General features: G+C 35.1%; 2 protein-coding genes across 9 annotated transcripts in view; one reads left to right on the plus strand and one right to left on the minus strand.

The window, feature by feature from the left end:
• Fuctc (alpha-(1,3)-fucosyltransferase C) overlaps positions 1–20,354 on the plus strand; it is a 146,690-nt gene that overhangs the window by 112,997 nt on the left and 13,339 nt on the right. The window contains exons 1-2 of one of the 5 annotated variants that reach the window (XM_083081176.1): positions 10,528–10,619; positions 12,436–12,655. The exons of 1 other annotated variant lie outside the window; for it this stretch is intronic. The gene's annotated coding sequence lies outside the window, so the exon portion shown is untranslated. 3 more of the 5 variants (XM_083081174.1, XM_083081177.1, XM_083081178.1) reach the window with 3 other exon arrangements.
• Positions 1–20,354, minus strand: part of LOC145961201 (lachesin) — a 235,105-nt gene that overhangs the window by 54,452 nt on the left and 160,299 nt on the right. For all 4 annotated transcript variants that reach the window (XM_083081170.1, XM_083081169.1, XM_083081167.1 and 1 more), the window contains exons 4-6: positions 17,657–17,763; positions 5,625–5,832; positions 5,084–5,245 (exon numbers count right to left, since the gene is read on the minus strand). In XM_083081170.1, coding sequence (XP_082937296.1) covers positions 5,084–5,245; positions 5,625–5,832; positions 17,657–17,763 — 477 coding nt within the window. The remainder of the gene's footprint in view (positions 1–5,083; positions 5,246–5,624; positions 5,833–17,656; positions 17,764–20,354) is intronic.

Raw genomic sequence — 20,354 nt, forward strand, 5'->3', positions numbered from 1 at the left:
AAGCATACGCGCTATTAACGTGTATTACTCTCCTACAAGCCCCTACGGTGGATAAGAAATTATAAATAAAATATTACACACTTCATCGCGGATTAGATTATTTGCGAATCTCAGTCGCGTCGCGAATATTCCCGACTATCTTATTAAAGCATAAGAATAAATAATATCGATAAAATAATCGTCAATTATTAAGATTCCAATATAAATTGCGTAACCATTAATTTTTTTTCTCGTAAATACCTAATCTCGTCTCTCGGAGCTTGCTTAAATTTATCTTTTAGACATTATTACATAATCGACAGAACTCAAGTTTGCTTCGCAAACATTCCTAATAATATATACGCGCCAACACTGAAGGGGCAAAATTCCTCCAAGAAATTAACCGCGTAAAGCTCCGCCGCTACAGCCCCTAAGCTTCTCATGGAGACGCGTTCTTCCGCAGCAGCAGCGGCAGCAACGGCAACGACAGCAACATTAGTAGCAGCGGCAGCAGCAACAGCGGGAGACCCTTTTAATTCCGTGTCGGAATCACGCCGAAGGAGACCGTCGCGTATCTTTAGCAACCAGTGCATATTTCATAGACGTGCCGTGTGTGCGCATAATTTTCGTGCCACCGCCCTCGCACCCCCGCCCGCGAGCGCCCTCCTCTCCCCCTCGCGTCTCCCCCTCCTCCTTTCCCCACCGGACACCCTGACGGACGTTTCCTCCTCTCACGACTCGTGGTAGAAGCTCGAAGGGCGAGAAGGGCTTGGGAAAGAGAGTTGATTAATCTCTATAATATTTAAGAAGAGCGCCGAGGTCGAGAGCAAAAAGCCCTTCGCCCGTGCTTTACGCGAGGATAGCGCTCTTCCCCGCTCTCCCCCTGTATAAATCCCCCTGGCTAATCCGCTGTTTGCATCGATGTACCTCCCGTGTTTTCCTTGCGGTTGTCCTGCTTTCTTGCTGCCTTCGCGATGACTTTGCTCGCCTCCCTCGACGAGATACATCGCCTTAATGGATTCCTAGGTTCGGTAAAAATTCGGATTTTTTAACGACACGAAAAAAAAAGGGTCACCTTTACCCCGGGAAACATTAATATGACATTACACGCGATATACTGAGAGTTCATATACAGAAATAAAGGGAAAAGAGACCATGTCGGGATATTAACAACCGAGTATTAACAATTGATATAAATTTCATTTATACATTAATTATGAGAAATAAGCGAGAACAAAAGATCATCACGCGTTTCAAACCGTATCGCGGTTACCGAGAGCCGCGGTTAAATATTCCAGGATTAAGCTTCAAATGAAATGGAACGGGATAGTTTTATATCGCAAGATATATATATATATATATACATTCGCGAAGCGCGCAGAATTATGGTATCGCCATGAATTGTTTCATATGCCCCATATATTTATGAAATAGTGTCGCTTCTAATTCGAGGATCGATTAATGTTTAAACGTCGATGCGATCGATTTTAAACGCGCAATTTTAAAGCTCGCATTAAGCCAATTAGGATAATCTGCATTAAATTCGTGTACTGCTATTTCAATAAATTCTCCGAGCGCGTGGCGATGATGCCGCGTGACGATGATCGTTGTTCGTTTACGTCGAAATATTTATGCGGACGCAACTCGGCGGGATCGCGGCAGATTGATAGACAGAATTGCGCGCGGCGCAACAATTGCATTACATAGTTTATCGTATCTCGCGGCGTTAATTCGCGACCAACGGGTTCCCCATCGGGGATTTCGCGCGCGCATAACTCGTGGCGTTTTAACAATTACGAGGCTGAAAACGTGCGGATTTCCGATGGCGCCGGGGATACTCTCCCGGAATCCGTCTCGAGTATACGAGGAGGCGATGTACGGCTACGAAAGGAATCGCGAAAACGGATAATTGCATTTACCAGTCGACGCTGGAGCGAACCTACCGAAGTTTATCGCACTTGACTGTAATAATTCATAGATTGCGGCCACTGAAGATTTCCCGCTGGCACGTTTTCACAGGAGAGAACATGATACGTATTCGATCGGTAAATCCATAGCCAATGTGTTGTCGAATGTGAAAAATAATGTTGCTACCTCATATACAGCGCGTGCACAGTAAAAAATTGTGCGTCCATATTGATTAGTACTTTAATGTAAAATTAACATACAACCTGTATGTTATTATTTTTATAACGTTTTCATGTGTTAGATTTATGTCAACTTTATAACTTGACACTTTGTATATGTTTCTTAGAAATGGAATATTATTTTGAGTATTTTTAACATAATCATTTTAAACAATCAACATGTCTCAGAGTCAGTTTAATATTCTAAGAAAAGTTAAAGTGAATCTTTAAATAATCTTGAACTTTGACATACAAAAATAATTAAATTTACTAAAATCAAATGTTTCTATTACAAATAATTTAAGTTAAAATAATTACTATTATATGTTTATGTCCTCAACATTTCTTACGAGTTATTGCAACTATTTTTTCATGTAATTTTTAATCAATTTGTATGTTATTTTTACATTAGACTTAAAGTCACGATAACAAAAATAAATGTAAAGTATTGTGTCAATTATTTAACATTTTTAGTTTGTCGATAAGTAACATACGACGAACGAGTTATTTTAACTTAAAATTTAGAGTGGACTTTCTGAGACATGAGAAAAATGTTATAATTAACATTTTATTTTTTACTGTGTAACCAAGAAGGGTTCACTTTGAAAAATATTATTACTCAATCCCCCCGATGGTTATATGTTTGTTAATTTTTCCTAAAAATTCGCTCGAAATGACGCGTGATATGAAGGAAAAAAGATCGAGTTTTGTCTGATCAATTCAAAGTCGACGACTCGTGTTAAACGAAAAGTGTACGACATCAGCTGTGTAATTATTCAATGGATAAACTAGATCGCGTTTAGACGAATGAGGGAAAGATATAGTCGAGATGTACGTTCCAAAGGCGACTTACTGACTTGTCGGAGAGCGGGCGATAATTGCATTGCTAATAGCACTGATGGTGGGTGGAAACTTACACAGTTTATCGCACTTTATTGCTTTACCATGAACGTAACACCCTCTGGGTAATCTCCGATGGCGCGTGTACAGTTGCTCTCTCACCTTCTTTCTCTCTCTGTCTCTCTCTCTCTCTCCCAAGTTTAACGCTAAACGTGCAAAGACGATAACGACATAACACGCGTGGGAGCACAATGTAGATATTAGATAAATGCGCTGTGCTTTACGAGCCATCATTGCCGCGATTTATTGCCTTCGCAATTTCTCGAGGTCGAATTCGCGGTATCGTAATTTTGACCGCGGTAATTAATTGTTTCTCTCGTGAAAGCGATTCATTTCGGGAAGCGAAGCGTATTTCTCGTAATATTTCAGAGCAGGTGTACGTACGAAACATTAAGTATATAAGTATATATACACTTAGTTATAATTAATGGATTACTCTTAATACTAGTATTTAACATCTTAAATAATAAAGTATTTATGTAGATAAAGAACGCTCTAAACCAGAATTATTGCAATATTCAAGGTAGCCTGTGATTCATAAATTAGCATGATATGAATAAAAGAGTAGATACGCGAAAGCCGTTTTCGCATAATTAAAAACATTCATAAAAAACCGTGTATATAAACCTTGATGAAATTGATAGTATCTGTTTTTATAAGATCTCATTTTTGCGACATTAATCACGAAAGCAGAACGGAAAAATGCCGCGGATCGATGGCAAGAACACGCAAACGAGTAATTATTGAGAGTCTAATAAAATTCCGCTAAAAGTTGTAGCTTGTCACATAAAAAATATCACGCTGTAAAAGACATGCCTTGAATTTAAATCGACTTGAGTCGATAAACATGAAAAAATCCATTAATTGCATTATATTTAACGATGACAGCATAATTGCAGTTAAAGATTTTCTTAACATTTACATACTTATATGTCAGAATTTGACATTTATTATATAAATAATTCGCTTGATCAGTCTGAAATTTAAGTGATTGTATCTGATCGAATAAAACATGGTTGTATGTCGACGAATAACTAAATATTCGTCGGGATTTTTCTCCCGTCACTCAATCTATCTGCAATCATACATCTCTCGTTGCTGTTATCGAATTAATAACTTTTCATAAATCCGATTGTCGAATAAACATGAAATTGTTAAATCGCGAAGGACGTTTATGCGAATTTTTCCATTTTTATTCCGCACTTAATGTCCCGAATCGCTGATCCAGACATATATCTACGCTCGTAATTGATGAAAATTCACTTCGAATTTCTTCGAGCAAACGTTGGCCGATCCGTTACTACTCGCGTGAGATGTCGATGCCATGACTCGTGGGACTCGGTCTGACTTGCAGAGAAACGTAACAGAAGAACATCCTCGTACCAAAAATTACTTTCCGCATTAAACTTGGGCTGCATTACAAATACACGTTCGTTTCCCCTTGTAAAAGTGCTTCCAAGTTTCGATTCGCGCAGACAAGAGATCTCGAGACATAGTAAGGGAAAACTCGTTGGAATCGTTTTCTAACTTCCTACATAAACGAAGGAAATTCTCTGAACGTTCCAAACAGATATGTAATTCGGCGCAACATGTTACAACATTAAGTTTTCGAATGTTAGACATACCATACATGTTGTATCTGTCACGAAAGTACCAGATAAAAATATATACAAAATAATAAGATTATAAAATATTTAAAAATATTTATAAAATATTTAAAAATATTTATAAAATATTTAAAATTTTAATAGGTATCTATATCAATAAAATATAATTATGTAAAGAGAATTATTTAACACTATTCATTTCAGTGGAAAAAAAATTGTCCAAACGAATAAATGATACACGATAGATAAAGCTGATTAATATCACATGCGAAATCCTTGGTACGTAACTTCTTTTATCGCGAATAAAATCGCGCTTCTCGTTGCATTAAAGTAACTCAAACGGACGTAAAATATCAAGAGAGCCGCGCGTAAAAATGGATTTCCGATATGCCACATGTAAAGTAAATTGAGAATGATTCACATTACAACGCAACAGCGGCAAATAAGAAAAGACTTGACAACCTGACATACCTTTGTTGTGTTTGTTGAGGCTTATCACTTGACCGTCCTCTCGTTTCCACATTAATTTCGGCAGTGGATATCCATCGGCCTTGCACGTGAGAGTAATATTCTGATGTTCCCGAACTGCCACAGTGCTCTCCGTAGAAAGAGAATCCAATATATTTGGTGGCACTGGAACATGCGTGGAAGAGCCTCTTTATTCAAAATTCAGAGCAACGTGATGTAATTAATATACTCGTACGTTTGTTAATCGTTCCATTTAAATGCGTGTTTCCAAACGCGTGTCTGTTTCGAGTAAAAATACAGTCCAGAGTAATTAAATTACTTTTTATCGTAATAATTAGATTTGATATAAAATTCAAACGAAAAAAAAAGAATACAATTTAGTTATTAATATAATTTTTAAGTGCCTTAAATCTTTATACTATTATTATTGATATTTTTTATATTACATTTATTGATTTATAGATTTATTAATTATTAATGTAATAAAAAAAAATTTCTGGCAAAAATTGTTTAATTAAAAAATGATTAGTAAAATAATATTTACCAACGACCTGAAGATAGCCCACTTGGCTTATCATTGGATTGGTATTTACTTGGCACATGTAATAACCCCGGTCGTCTTGTTGCACGCTATTAATATGAAGCAACCATGTTTTCTGATTGTCATGCGACACAGAGAATCTGGGTACTTTCACGACTACATGTTTGTGAATAGTTAGCAGCATTTGACGACCAACATGAATCCACGCCACCTGAAATAAAAAAATAAATATTTAGATATATATTGCTTGATTAAAGTCTATTATTAATTATTACACGATTATATCAAGAATTATATTTTCTTCTCTCTATTTTTTTTCTCATTCACAAAATAGGTATACTTTTTATAAATAAAATAAAACTTTGGCTTATATAATATAAAAAAATTTATATTATATAAATTTTATCTTGTACTCTCTATTTAATATATCAAATTTCAAGTTGCATTATCAAGTTGTTGCAATTTTACAAACAGTAAACAGATAAACGCACGATGTAAAATGCAAAAATGATAAAAGATCCGCGTGGAATTTAATAACGAGAAAGCACTCATTCTCTTGCATTTTTCGCTTGAAGTTGTTACGGTTTTTGTACATACTGCAGAAATATATTTTTTTCTCATGTTTTAAGCATAAAATATTTTCATTTGATTCGCGATTTGAGACTTTATATTAAAATATAGTTTTTCAAAAGGAAAACTTGAAACTTTACAAGATATATATATATTATAATTAAATATATGCAAGTTCGTGTGTTTAATCCCGTAAAATCCAAGGCGTGACAGTAAAGAGTTCAACAACCTTCACGCGTTGAAAATTTCATCGCGCCCGCTTAATACAGCTCCAGCAGACACGAGTTCATAAAAGCAGGATGCAGCCGCCCGTTTATCGCTCCACGTTGCTGCATTGAATATTTCCACATTAGCACATTGCGCATCCGTTCCCGAAATTCGCGGCCGAGTCTCTCGTCGGCGAAAAATTCTCCTCGTCTCGTGAAACCCCGGCAAGAATTTTACGATCAATTTAACTTGTCGATCTCGTTTCCTCCTCGTCGATGTTCGCAAACGAACATTGTCGTCAAATATTGGCGGCTATAAATAGCCAATTCGAGAGAAAGGAAGATCGCGATTGCTATGGATAAATATCGTTATGCCGGTATTTTACGCCTACGCGACTCCCAATTAAGGCTAAGCTCATTTCGCGACAGAGCTTATACACTTTCGAGGACCTTCGAGTTAACCCTGCACTTTAAATCTACGTCGTCTGACCGCAGTTTCGAAACAACACCTCGGTGGCGACGCTATTTCTCATTTTTTTCTACTCCAAGTTCTTTTAAGTGTACTTTCCCTGATAAATGAGACAAAAAAAGCAATTTCACCCGGCTCGATTGCTCTTTTAACCCCAGCATTTCTCCTTCTTTCCGTCTAATTGCCAAATGCGACATTCAGCGCGATTTCGTTCGTGAAAAAATAATGCAAAGATTGAAATAGAATCTGCGAATTCCTTGTAATTTCCAAAAGACTTGCTTTACAATCTAAGATGTAGATTAACTTTGTAAGAAATTATTTATCGTTAGAATTATTAACGTTATTAACGTTAGAAAATATTTTGCAAAGTATTGCAAAGTTTTAACATAAATTAAAATTATAAAGATTCTATTATTATATTGTGTTGATATATTATTCATCTTAATTTTATAACAAGATCTAGCTTTTATTTTATCAATCCTATGATTCTAAATTCTATTAACTCGTAATTAATTATCGCTTAATAAAAAATTAATCATTCGATTTCTAAAAAAATTTCAAAATCAAAAAAATTTAGCGCGGTGTATTTTAAAATTATTAATGAAATTGTTTCAAATCCCAATTTTGATCCGTTCACTCTTGCTATATATCTTGCTTTCACTGTTTCCCTTAGATTCGTTACCACTGTTTTTTTTCCACAACATGTGGATCCGCGGAAATGGCGCTTCTTCCGTTTTTTTACTTGCCTCTTTTTCCGGCATATATGTACTTCCTCAAATTAAGCTAGGAACAGACCGTTCGGACAGAATAAATTGCACCATTTCAAGTCTTCTTATTTAATTCTCTCCTTCTTCTTATTTAACCCACGCAAAATATTTTAAATTTTACTCGAAATGTACCATTTTTCGTGCAAAATATATCGTAGTGATATTTCTATAATTCTTGAAAACTGTATTTTTGGAACATTAATGCAACTCGAAAAGAATAATATTTTATCAATTTGCAAGTCAAGTAGACTCCCAAACATACACAAGAAATTCAAGCACGATGTGTCTAATTAACGAAACAGTTAAATAATAGACATATTTCACGGTACAAGTTTCGCGATAGTTGTTTAGCGTAAAAACTTTATAACGAGGAAAACGTAAACAGCTTAGTATTAGATTTATTGCCATAGTTTGCGAGAAGTGATTTTATTTGAGATTATTCAGCAAACGAATTATGCTTAATCGCGAATCTAAATCCGACGAGACATTTACATTTGGAAGTTGGTGTTTCCCGTTTTACTCCGTCCTGAATTCTTTTCCCCTCAGGTATTTCACCTAGGAACTCGGCAACAACTCCGTCTAGAATTGTTCGTCTATGTACCGCTTCTCCTTTTCGTCGGCTCTCGGGTAAGCAAAAGTTTCAGGTACGGAAATCACAGTACATCCTGGGAAAGTTCTTTAAACAGTCAGACGCCACTGACGGCTCTCCTAACGAAGAGCTGAGAAGATGGATGGTGGCGGATCTCAGAAGCTCTTGTCTGCCAACAGGATTTGCCGGTTCCAGAGGATCTACGAACTCGTCAGCTCGCGAGTAATTCTGAAATCCGCCGCGCCAAGATGGACACGGTCGTCTCCATTTTCGACAAATTTTCTCACATTGTACCCGTAAAAAATGGGACAGAAAAAGAAACAACCATAGTAATTTCCCGAGACGCAGGACCTCATCATCGCGAAACTAGTTTCAATCGTTTGAAAATATTAATTAACGCTTAATAATTGGCAAATCATATTTCCTTCATTGCTCTTCCTCGAGAAATTATAAATTGATCATTATATAATGCCATGCAAACTCTCGGGATTAATAAGTTTTACATTATCTATATCTCTCGGGGCAATTTTCACGACAGTTTATAAGCAAGATCCACCGAGAGGTATGCACTGGGAAAGTTGCCTTCTCCCAAGATCTCTGAGAAAAGTCACCGTAGCGCGATACGAGAAACTTTCGCAGTCACGCACAGCGAATGGCTCCTAAGTTCTAACGAAGAGGAAAGAAGCTGCCGGGAACGTGCAGGAAAATGATACTCGCTTGTATAAATGTGCTCGCCGGAGTGTCTTGAAAATTAAATCGTTGACAAAAATATGAATGACTCGAATGCGACGATAAGAGGAAAAGAAACGCATTAATCGTCGATAATATCGGCATGATTGAAATAACGGTGCAAGGTTTATAGAAAAATAATAGCCCTAGTGCTTTGACGGTCGAATAAAAAACGCGTCTTAAAAAGGAGTAGTTCTTTGCGGTACGTGATTACGGCATTTTATCGATCTTAAACGGTCTCGACAAGAAACTTCTGATCGCAAGTTCGATTGAAAATCCTGGCAGCGATTCAAAGTTAGTCTCTCGCGACTGGATATCTCCTTTTCCGTTAAACGTAAAATGTTATCCACGTAATAGATATTCCATCGCGCTTCCAGCTAATTACATGCTTTTAAACACTTGAGTTAACAACATTTTTGTGTACACTTTATCTATACCGAAGAGAAAAATCAGGAATTATGCGATAAAATAAAAAAAATATCGATACAGAAATACGATATTTACTCACGAAATTGTAAAGAAATATATTTTCGCAGGTGCAAACATCACAAACACAGATATGTATAAAAAATATTGAGAAACGATCAACTCTAAATTATAACAAATCTGCAGTGACCGTGACAGGTTATGCGATACGGATATCTAGCTTTTACAATTATACCTACGATATACGTATGATTTATCTAACTAACGCGCAAAGATTCTGTTTGCACGTTATCTATTGACAGTACGATGGATGATTCAATACAATCTAGATTCACGCGTTCATCACTCGCTCCGATCACTTTTATGCTTAATTCTCGCATGCGTTTTATATAGAGATTTTTTTGGCGATCGATTGACAGCCCGAAAGCTGATAAGAGGATACGCGGATAATTAAAATATAGAAAACGTAACGCGTAACTTGTACGCCATGAAATGATTTCAATTCTTTGTTGAATGCAATCTGTTTTTGTGAGATTGCCTGTTTCTTTATTTACGCGAATAAAAATTTATATTTATATATTATTTCTAGCCAACACATCAAATTTTCAAGTCAAAACGGAAGAAAAAACAAATACATGGATAATAAAACCAAATGTAACAATATTTTAATCTTTGAATAAGAAAGAGATAACCAGAGAAGACAATTAAAAAATTATAATTTAAAAATGACATTTAAATATATTTTTAAAAATTAAAATAAGATCCACATTATATACATACTTGATATACATAATAAAAGTAAGAATTTTATTACAGTATATGTATGTATTAGGAGTTTATTAATATGCGATTGGATATATATTTTTTTTACTCTTCGGGTATAAAAATGCAATATTATTTATACAAAGTTCGTAAACATAATCAATGTAAATGTGTTACATTTGCTGTAAAAAATGATTCTGCAAAACTATTTCACGCGCCAATTCCTCGGCGAGGAATTACATATGATTAGATAAGACCAATTCCAAAGAATGTTATATAACTATTTTCAAGGAAACGAAGATATTTGCACAACGATAAAAACGTTGATAAAAGGAAGTTTAAGCTAGGAAATTAAGTTAGTTTTAGTCTTCTATTCTGTATAACAGTGTGTCCAATTGGAAAGTTTTGCGAGGAAGCGCTATATCTTGTACTACAATTACGATGATTTTGTTGAATTAAAAAAATCATCAAATCAATTCAGTAAGTTATGTTTCATATATCTCATAAGATATTGAAAGTTTTCTTGTATTTATATAAGTATATTTAGCAAGCACAAACTGTCATTTCATAACATTTTTAAATGATTGATAATATAAGAAAATATCCTGCACACTTTTGTAATAAAATCTATAGAGACAATGAAGATTAAATAATAATATTTGAGTAACAATAGCATAATTGTTGGACATGTAAGCAAAATGGTTGCAACTTTACTTTTATTTTTATTATATTAATATCAAGCGTCTCATAATTTCCTAATACACAGTAAAAAATAAAATGTTTATTATAACATTTTTCACACGTCCCATAAAGTCCACTCTAAATTTTAAGTTAAAATAACTCATTCGTCGTATGTTACTTATTGACAAACTAAAAATGTTAAATAATTGACGCAATACTTTACATTTATTTTTGTTATCGTGACTTTAAGTGTAATGTAAAAATAAATAAATAACATACAAATTGATTAAAAATTACATGAAAAAATAGTTGCAATAACTCGTAAGAAATGTTGAGGACATTAACATATAATAGTAATTATTGTAACTTAAATTATTTGTAATAGAAACATTTGATTTTAATAAATTTGATTATTTTTTTATGTTAAAGTTTAAGGTTATTTAAAGATTCACTTTAACTTCTCTAAAAATGTTAAACTGACTTTGAGACATGTTGATTGTTTAAAATGATTATGTTAAAAATACTCAAAATAATATTCCATTTCTAAGAGACATATACAAAGTGTCAAGTTATAAAGTTGACATAAATCTAACACATGAAAACGTTATAAAAATAATAACATATAGGTTGTCTGTTAATTTTACATTAAAGTACTAATCAAAACGTGGTAACGCAAAAAAATTTTAACATATGAACGCATCATTTTTTACTGTGTATGTGCTAGCATTACATGATGATTTATAATAAGATTTGCATTGAATTATTAAAAATTTTATATTTATTATAAAAATATTCTATATTGACTTTAATGCTTCTGCGAAATGTTTCATAAAAGCAACTTGTTATTTGCCATTATACAACATCAACGTTTCTGGTGAAATCGGATTAAACTGTTGGCAACAGACACGTAGGAAATGTCGTTACGGCAAGATGTTGGGCGCGAGCCGCAACTGGGTTGTTCGTCGTTTAATTTTGATAGTTCAGCTTGCTGTCGTCGAGGAATTAATCGTGAAATATATCGTGAGAGCCGCGCGAAGTCAACAGTACGGAAGTTTCGAGCAAGTATAATGCGCGTATATAATTCACGGGAGATTTGCCTTCAAAAAGAGTGAAATAATACGGTAAACCGGTTACGGATAATTCCAAAAGAGATTTTTTTTTTTGTCGATTTTTACGCACGGTCTCCGCCTTCTGTTCTCTCATATGTTTTGAGCTTACAACTGATATTATCTCATAGATGAATTATGGAAAAAGGCAGCGATTATTCTTCATTACTCTTCGTAAAATTATTCCTCTTGATATAAGATTAAAGAAGTTAATACCGTCGGGGAATTTATGCAAACGATGCGCAGTTTGCATATTATTTTTCACTTACTTGAAAAACACAAACAGCCAAGTTGACCAAGTTTACTGGTAACGCTTGCCAAGATTACCCGAGAATTTCATCCGACGAATCTATCAACTATCGAAGTTTTCACCGTCCGGAGCAAAGGATCCGGGATATTAACGACTTTTAATAAAGTATCGGCCGGCATACTCCTAATTAACCACTAATTAACGCCGACGCCTTGCTTCTAAATTTCTTCGCAAAGTAATTCCGCAGGAAAATTTACAGGGTCGTAAACGATACGCGGTTGGTCCTGTTCAAGTGCTATTACGGTAGTTGAGCGTGGCTGCATGCACGACGTTGGCCGTGGGGCAAAATTCAAAAGTACAGAGGGGTTGCGGCTCGCGGAGCAAGACTGAAAAGAGCAAGAAAGTGAAGTAGACCAGAATTTATTCAAGAGGAAAGGGAAAGAAGGAGAAGCGGGAAAGGGGAGAAAAGAAAAATCGAGGTAAAAGAAAGGAAGAACGAGGAATGTTATAGAAAAGATGGAGAAAGAGAGGAGAATGAAAGCAATTTCGAGCAGATTAGAGAGAAGGAGAGAGAGAGAAAGGTCAAATTGGGATATGGTTGAAAGAAAAAACGCGCAGAAAAAGGCAAAGCGAATTATGTTCGAGAACATAACAAGAAAGCAGCTTGCATAGAGGCAGAACAATGGAATTAGAACACGCGCGAGTTACATCGGACTCCGAGACGATGATCCGCCATTGAAAACCGGTGACTACATTACTCGTTTTAATCAACTTTGCAAAAATAGTTCTGCGGGTTATTAGGCCGAGTCTGATATCGCAGAAGAAAAGTTAGTCAGCCAGTCAGTCAATCTTGCACTCCTCCTACGCTTTAATATCTCTTTAATCAGCTGATTCAGTTGAAGAGGGAATGTCGTTATCTTTTCCGATGATTCATTAAAATTATATTTTTAGCAGCAGCGAAATGTGTTTTAATACTGACTAAAGCAAACAATAAAATTTGTAAATAATAGTTGGCTCTTTGTTTAAACATTGGAGATATTTTTATATTGGGAATTTAAACGTCCTTTCATTTGCAGATTAAAGCAATATTATGATAAATGAAAGCATGAAAATAAAATCTATTTTTCACTATATTTGTCACTAAAATATGTTTATCGATTTTTACCTTGTTAAATATCTACAACGTGTAAATAATTGCTTCAGTTTATACACACATTAACAACTTAACATACAGAGACCGTTATTATATATATAATTGCTGCTATATTTTACGATTGATACGAAAACAAGTGTATTTTACATATTTCAATTAATTAATTTTAATTAATTTTGTCGTTACTATTAATTCGCAACAGCATGGAAGCTATTTGTGCATAATACTTATACATTTCAGAATTTTTATAAATACACAGTTTCTCTGTCATATTTTTTATTTCATAATTTTAAGTATGATGATAAATTATTCGTATATTTTTTCGAAAATCAGTTTTTCGCGAAAAGCAAATTCTGAAAATTTTCTTGACAAATTCAATATAAATATACGTTTGCTTTTAACTCTTTGTGCGTCCTTAGTCAGTTATAATTGTCTTGTTAAATGGTTGAAGGAGGCGCGCAGAACAAAGTAATAACACTTGGCAAATGTAATTATTCATTAAGTGAAATGCTACTTTCGCAGACACGACAATCGTAATTTTACGAATAATCTGTGAGACCTCACGGTAATAGACACATCGAGAGCGAGACACGCCCGCGGGTCCCCAGACATTTTTATTACTACGTGTGAATTAGCGCGTTGCATTCATTCGAAACGATTTTTCGGCCGGCGCCGCGCAATTCATCTCGCAAAAGGGTCAAAGAGGCAATTCCCCCGGCACGGAAAGGTCTTCCTAGCATAATTAAATCCGGAGAAATTTGCGAAGTCATACGATTTCTTCGCGTACCGGCGAAGCGTTAGTGAGAGGACAGAGAAGGAGAAACTTTGGCACGCGGTAGATGAAATTTTCTGGCGTTTTGATCAAAGGGCTTGGCCGAGAATTGCAATGTGCGGCGGCTATGCCGCATCTCTGGAAATGTCGAGACTCTAACGAGACTCTTCGTAATCGGGCTACGTGTTTTGAATTCGAAGAAAAAACGATTGCACGTCCTGCCTAGCGTCGTGTAAACTTTCTAAGGCAATTTACAGCCTAGAAAATTGAATTATTTCTCCACGCCGCCTATACTTTATGCAAAAAAGAAATGCGTGTCGTGTTAATTGAATTATTTGGATAAATACTCCCCAAGCTTAAGGCTATAGTTGTTAAAAAAAAAAAAAATTCTCAACAATATTTAAAACATGTAGTGTAAAAGTTACATGTAATGTAATAATAAAAATAATACAGAGAAATATGTACAAAAGATAGAAATTTAATAAATAAATTTAATAAATTTAATAATTTTGATAAATATATATAAAGATTCTATTTAAAGAGAAAATGGATTACAAGTTGCAATTAAAAAAAATAAAAAAAATAAAATATAATAAAAATAATAATAAAAATAATTTATTATAAAAGAAGAAAGAAAGAGCTCTTCTAATGGTTTTGATGCCGGGTGATAGATTCGAAGGTTCGAAAACTATCGGCTGAAAAGCCGATGCGATCCTCAGATCTCGACTCGCCAAGCTAAATACCTTTATAGCCCCGATAGAAACAACAACGAATGATCAAGGTCTGTTCTCGGTCTGTCTCTCGTGAAATCGAACCGTTGCGGTACATTCCGGTCGAGCCGAAATGGAAACTATTTTGCCGCACAGCTCGAAGGAAGAAATACCCCGGTACCGCACAATGGTCTATTTTCACGATCGTTAAAGAGACGGAAAATTCTCAGGCTGCTTTTCACGGAGCTCGGAGGAGCGGTGAATTTATTCCCGCCGAACCGAGATGTCTCGGTGCGAGTGATGTCTCGATAAATTTTCGACAAAGCGATACACCGATGGCGACGGCGGTGCTGAAGCGCGCCTCGGAAATCTCGGTCCCGACGCGGGGAGAAGAAAAAAAATTACCGTTTTATTCAATATCGCGTAAGGAACTCGCTCGCGAGAAGCGGGAGGCGCTTATCGGTGAACGATGCTGGGCGAGGCGACGCGACGCGATCGGAAAACGTTTGCTTACACGCGAACATCGCCTTTCGTATCACTTTAATGGCATTCTTAATAGCCGTAGGAGAGTTCCGAAGTTGATGCAATCTCAATTTCCCGGTTCCTGCGCTTGATATATCAGTGATTTTCCACCTTTGCGTTATCGTCCGGAAAGTTCGCCGAGTCATGCGGCGGTTCCGGAGCGGTTGCTCTCGCCTAATAACCGTCTTCTGCCCAGCGCAAACTGGTCCGCGTGCACGCGATCCCATCCACGCATGAATATAAGACGAATAAGACTTTATATATGAGATGCCTTATTCAAGCGAAATGTGTCAAGGAAAATCATATGACATGATTTCCTAAATTTCAGAGTCCAAGATTCCAAGATATTTCTAATGAAAAGTTTTAATAAATTTATTTTTAAATTGTGTGAATAACAGATAAAGTTTTATCATTCTTTCCTTTATTTTTTTATTCATTTATATTTATTTCTTTTGATTAAAGATAATTTGTCTTAATTATCCTAATTTTTATTTCTCATAATTATTATTATCTTAATTCTTGTCATAATTTCTTCTAATTAAAAAATAATTTGTCTTAAAAATTTTTAATATTTCTAATAATTACATATCTTACACGTATAGCTCAGAAGCTATTATATATTTTTATATATTATTTAAAATTCCCGAGAGTCATCGAGTATAAGTAAAAACAACTCGGCAGATGAGAAACTTTAAAGATAACTTTATAGTATAATGATATAATGCTATTAAAGAGAGAGAGAATTTTCGCAATCGCTCAAGGTTACCCATGCGAGATTTCTAATCGCGTGATTGATGCAATTTTCTAACGGAACGACATGCCTATCCGGCTATGAATACAGCTTTCAAATAATTACGTGCTACGAGAGAAGCGGAGAGAGATGAAGTGCATTGCTTCTTGCTAAATTGAACAGTTATGTATGTTTAAGATACGTTTAACTTAATCGTAATCTTCTGTTATTCGAAAAGTCCTTATAAAGTTACACGAAATATTGTTGCACAATATCGATTATAATATTAATTTAAAAATAAAATAAAATAAAATAAAATAATTATATTTTATTTATTAATCGTGTAAAATCAATTACTTTATATATATTTTTTCTAAACTAAGCACAATATAAAATCATTGTCCGATAAAATTGTGCAAAATCAATTACTTTAAAGTATATATATATATATTCTTTCTTTACTAAGCACAATATAAAATCACTGTCCGATAAAATTGAATCCTATAAAAATGACAGCAATTTATATCAAGAGGCACTCGTAGCTCTTTGACACCTACCGGGCACGTGGCTTTGATTTGATCCGCGAACAAAATGGGAAATGACATTACGATCGACAACTTTTAATGAAGTTCAAGGATATCGGCGATTTTTCATGTACCCTTTCGGGGCGCATATAGCGTTTCACTTCGGGAAACTACATCGCTCGTTACGCCTGCCGATATGTTTGTTCGTGTGTAACGTTGATCGCCTGCAGGATGCGGCGGTCCCATCCAGCTCCCTGACGGGACAACTGATGCGTTTCCAATACGGTTGCCTAACAGCGGTCCTCGATGCCGGCGAGACGAGATCGTAGATCGCAAAGTATACCGGATAGCGATTACGTATTTTTTCTTACGGAAAGAACTATCTCTCCTCGACTTTAAATAAGTAAAATAGACCGACGATGTAAGAGAGATATTTCTCTCTTTTTACATGTTTCATCTAAATTTATAGTTAGTATCACGTGAATCTTTCTCCTTTTTTCCCTCTTGCAATAAAAATCTTGTAATAAAAATATATTTCTTTATATTTTTTTTTTCGCAAATATACATCGCGCTTACATCTGATTCAGTTTTTTAATCTTGCACATGATGATGCTTCGATTAGATGCAATTTAACATTGCCTTTATTGAATAATAAATATATAATTATTATTATTATGTAATAATATAAATTTATCCGATTTCGCGCGAATAAAATAATATTATTAATACAAAACAATGTGCAACGTTTTGTTGAAAAGAAAATTAACATTTTATCTTCGCAAACGCGCGGTTAAAAAAGGGGAATTTCGTAAGGAACGTCTTTGCGAAACCATACTACAACACGCCCTTTGTAATCCGGTTAACGAATAATTGAGGAAACTCTGTTTGTTAGTAAAGGACGGTGAATTCCGACCTCTGGGAAAACACGCTCCAAGAGCGAAGGAGAAAATTACAGGGATAAGGAAAACCGGTTGTCTGCGCGAAAGTAAGAAGGAAGACGGTTTAGTTTAAATCGCACGCTGCCGCGAGATCCCTTTGGCTAGACACATTTAAAAATTCAATGCGTTACCTTGTAACTTCCGAGATTTTCGATGACGCAGGGTAGACTGACGTCCCTTCCCAGCGCCACTGTGACATTTGGTATCGGCTCGGCAAAGATCGGCGGATCGGAGAGCGCTGTAACATAAAAAAGAAGGATGTCAATTATACATGTGAACAACAATTAATCTTTAATTATCTGGACAGCTGTTTGTAATTTTATCTACGGATTGCGAATCACAATTAAATCGCAATTAACTCCGATCGATATTTGCGAAAACGTTCTTGCGCTAATTAAATTCCTAATTATTTTTATTGCCGGAAACAATTGTTTATATTTGAACAATCTCCCCCCATTATTAGCCCGAGGCAAATCACACGCGATATCTCGCGAAATAATTAACGACTAGCTGCCTAAATAGTTTGAGTCAACTCACTCGTCGGCGTTTAACGGATATAAAAATATCACAGACGGCGTGAGTAAAACGATAATTATGTCTGATCGAATCCCCCCGAGGGCTGGGGAGGAAATCCGCCGCGTTCGCGGTCGACTCGTGAATTTTTCATCCTCGAACGGGCGGACTGTCCTGCCGAATTGCGCCGATAAACGAGATTCCAAGATAAATTAGCGAGAATCGATTTATTCGGGGCTCAACCATCGCGTCCGCGTGATATCGCGCCGATACGAGCGAAACTAGCCATTTTTTTTCCCAGCCTTGACAGACCCGGATTCTCGCGAACGAAATTAAATCACGACATTTTTTAAGCCATTGGCTACGGTCGTCACAATGCACCGGCTGCAATTTGCATTATTTGCATACAAGCCCGAGAGACAAATTATTTTAATTACGTCACTCGCAATTTTTACTGTCTTGTACCTTTTCTTTATTTCACCGCGGCTCGATTATTCGATTTCCGTAAAAAAAAATGTATCGTATCGGCATCAAATGAACGGATTAATTATATGCGGCCGGACGAATTGATTTTGCGGATTTTTACGCTGTAAGGAATGTAATTTCATTAACAGATCGCGTTTCGCAATTATGCACACAAATGATATCTGAATGGATACGTATCTGAATGGAATGCTATAAAGGGGAATGCAACGTATTTACGTATGAAAATGCGCATACTGTATATTTCGTTAAAAGTCGAGGGTAATTTAATCATCGTTGCATCCGTTGTCAAAAAAAAAATCGAAATTGCTATTTGACTTTCACGCGGGCGATAGAGACAAAAATGGTCAATTTAAATTATCTTAGCTACAAATAACGCATTCGTCAATTTTTACATTTTCTTACTTACAAACGACATTTATTTATTTTTACAAAAATGGTCAATTTAAATTATCTTGGCTAGAAATAACGCATTTATTAATTTTTATATTTTCTTAATTACAAACAACATAATTATTTATTTTTATAAAACTAGTCAATTTAAATTATCTTGGCTACAAATAACGCATTCGTCAATTTTTACATTTTCTTAATTACAAACGACATTTATTTATTTTTACAAAAATGGTTAATTTAAATTATCTTGGCTACAAATAACGCATTCGTCAATTTTTACATTTTCTTACTTACAAACGACATTTATTTATTTTTACAAAAATGGTCAATTTAAATTATCTTGGCTAGAAATAACGCATTTATTAATTTTTATATTTTCTTAATTACAAACAACATAATTATTTATTTTTATAAAACTAGTCAATTTAAATTATCTTAGCTACAAATAAAAGATTTATTTCATATATTACGTTACCGAATCTTACGCGATATTCATGGAATATTTCGGAATGCTTATTCCGCTCGTTTACGTTTCGAGTTTTTACAAATATATGCACACCTGAAACACGACCAATTATCATGCAGACAGGAGCATCACGGAATTTGAGTTTAAATTTATACAGCGGTGATACTCCCCTCCCACGTTCACCTCGTTTAAAGCCGAACCAAACGCATATATATGTATCATTGCAGTCGCAGAGACTGAAAGTGTGCTTGTGCAGAATATATTAAATGTAAAATATTTTTATCATTATTATTCCCGTTGTGCCGCGTGCGTTGGAATATTCAACCGACGCTACCGGATAATTCTTCATATTCTTTCACACTTTACATGCAATAGTAAAAACCGCAAGGTATTTGTATTTAAACAGCGTAGTCATCGGGACGCATCATGTATGAGCTAAAATTTAAATAGCGTCGCAAATCGCGGCGAATGGCGGAAAAAATTCACCGGCTGCTTGACACACACGTCACGCTTCTGATTTTTATTTTAATAAACGTCAGTGTCTCGACACTTCGACATTCGTCAAAGGATATTTCATTGAGCACATGAAAAAAATCAAGAGAGATTTATGGTGAAATCATATAAAACATGGAATATATATGCAAATGTTCACATGATGTTCACAATACGTAGTTTAATTTTGAAACTTTAATACATACACGAAACGCGGACGCATGTGCAATAATATATAGCTAAAATAAATTAATTTAAAAATTTTTTCAAACGTAATATTTAATAATCACTTTTTTCCTTTGCTTCTCGCTTTTTCAATGAATTATTTTGAACAAAAAAAGAACTGCTGTAATAATTTAGCATTACTTTTGCATAAATAAAGATAATATTCGAAAAACTATCGATACGATAAAACGACCGTTTACAATATGCGAGTGAAACATATGTCGCCTGAGGAAAATCAAAGGTGCTGAAAGAAG

This window comes from Camponotus vicinus, unplaced genomic scaffold (genome assembly GCF_025532165.1).
Source record: "Camponotus vicinus isolate PSW18456_S1 unplaced genomic scaffold, iyCamVici1.0 SCAF_11, whole genome shotgun sequence".
Classification (NCBI taxonomy): domain Eukaryota; kingdom Metazoa; phylum Arthropoda; class Insecta; order Hymenoptera; family Formicidae; genus Camponotus; species Camponotus vicinus.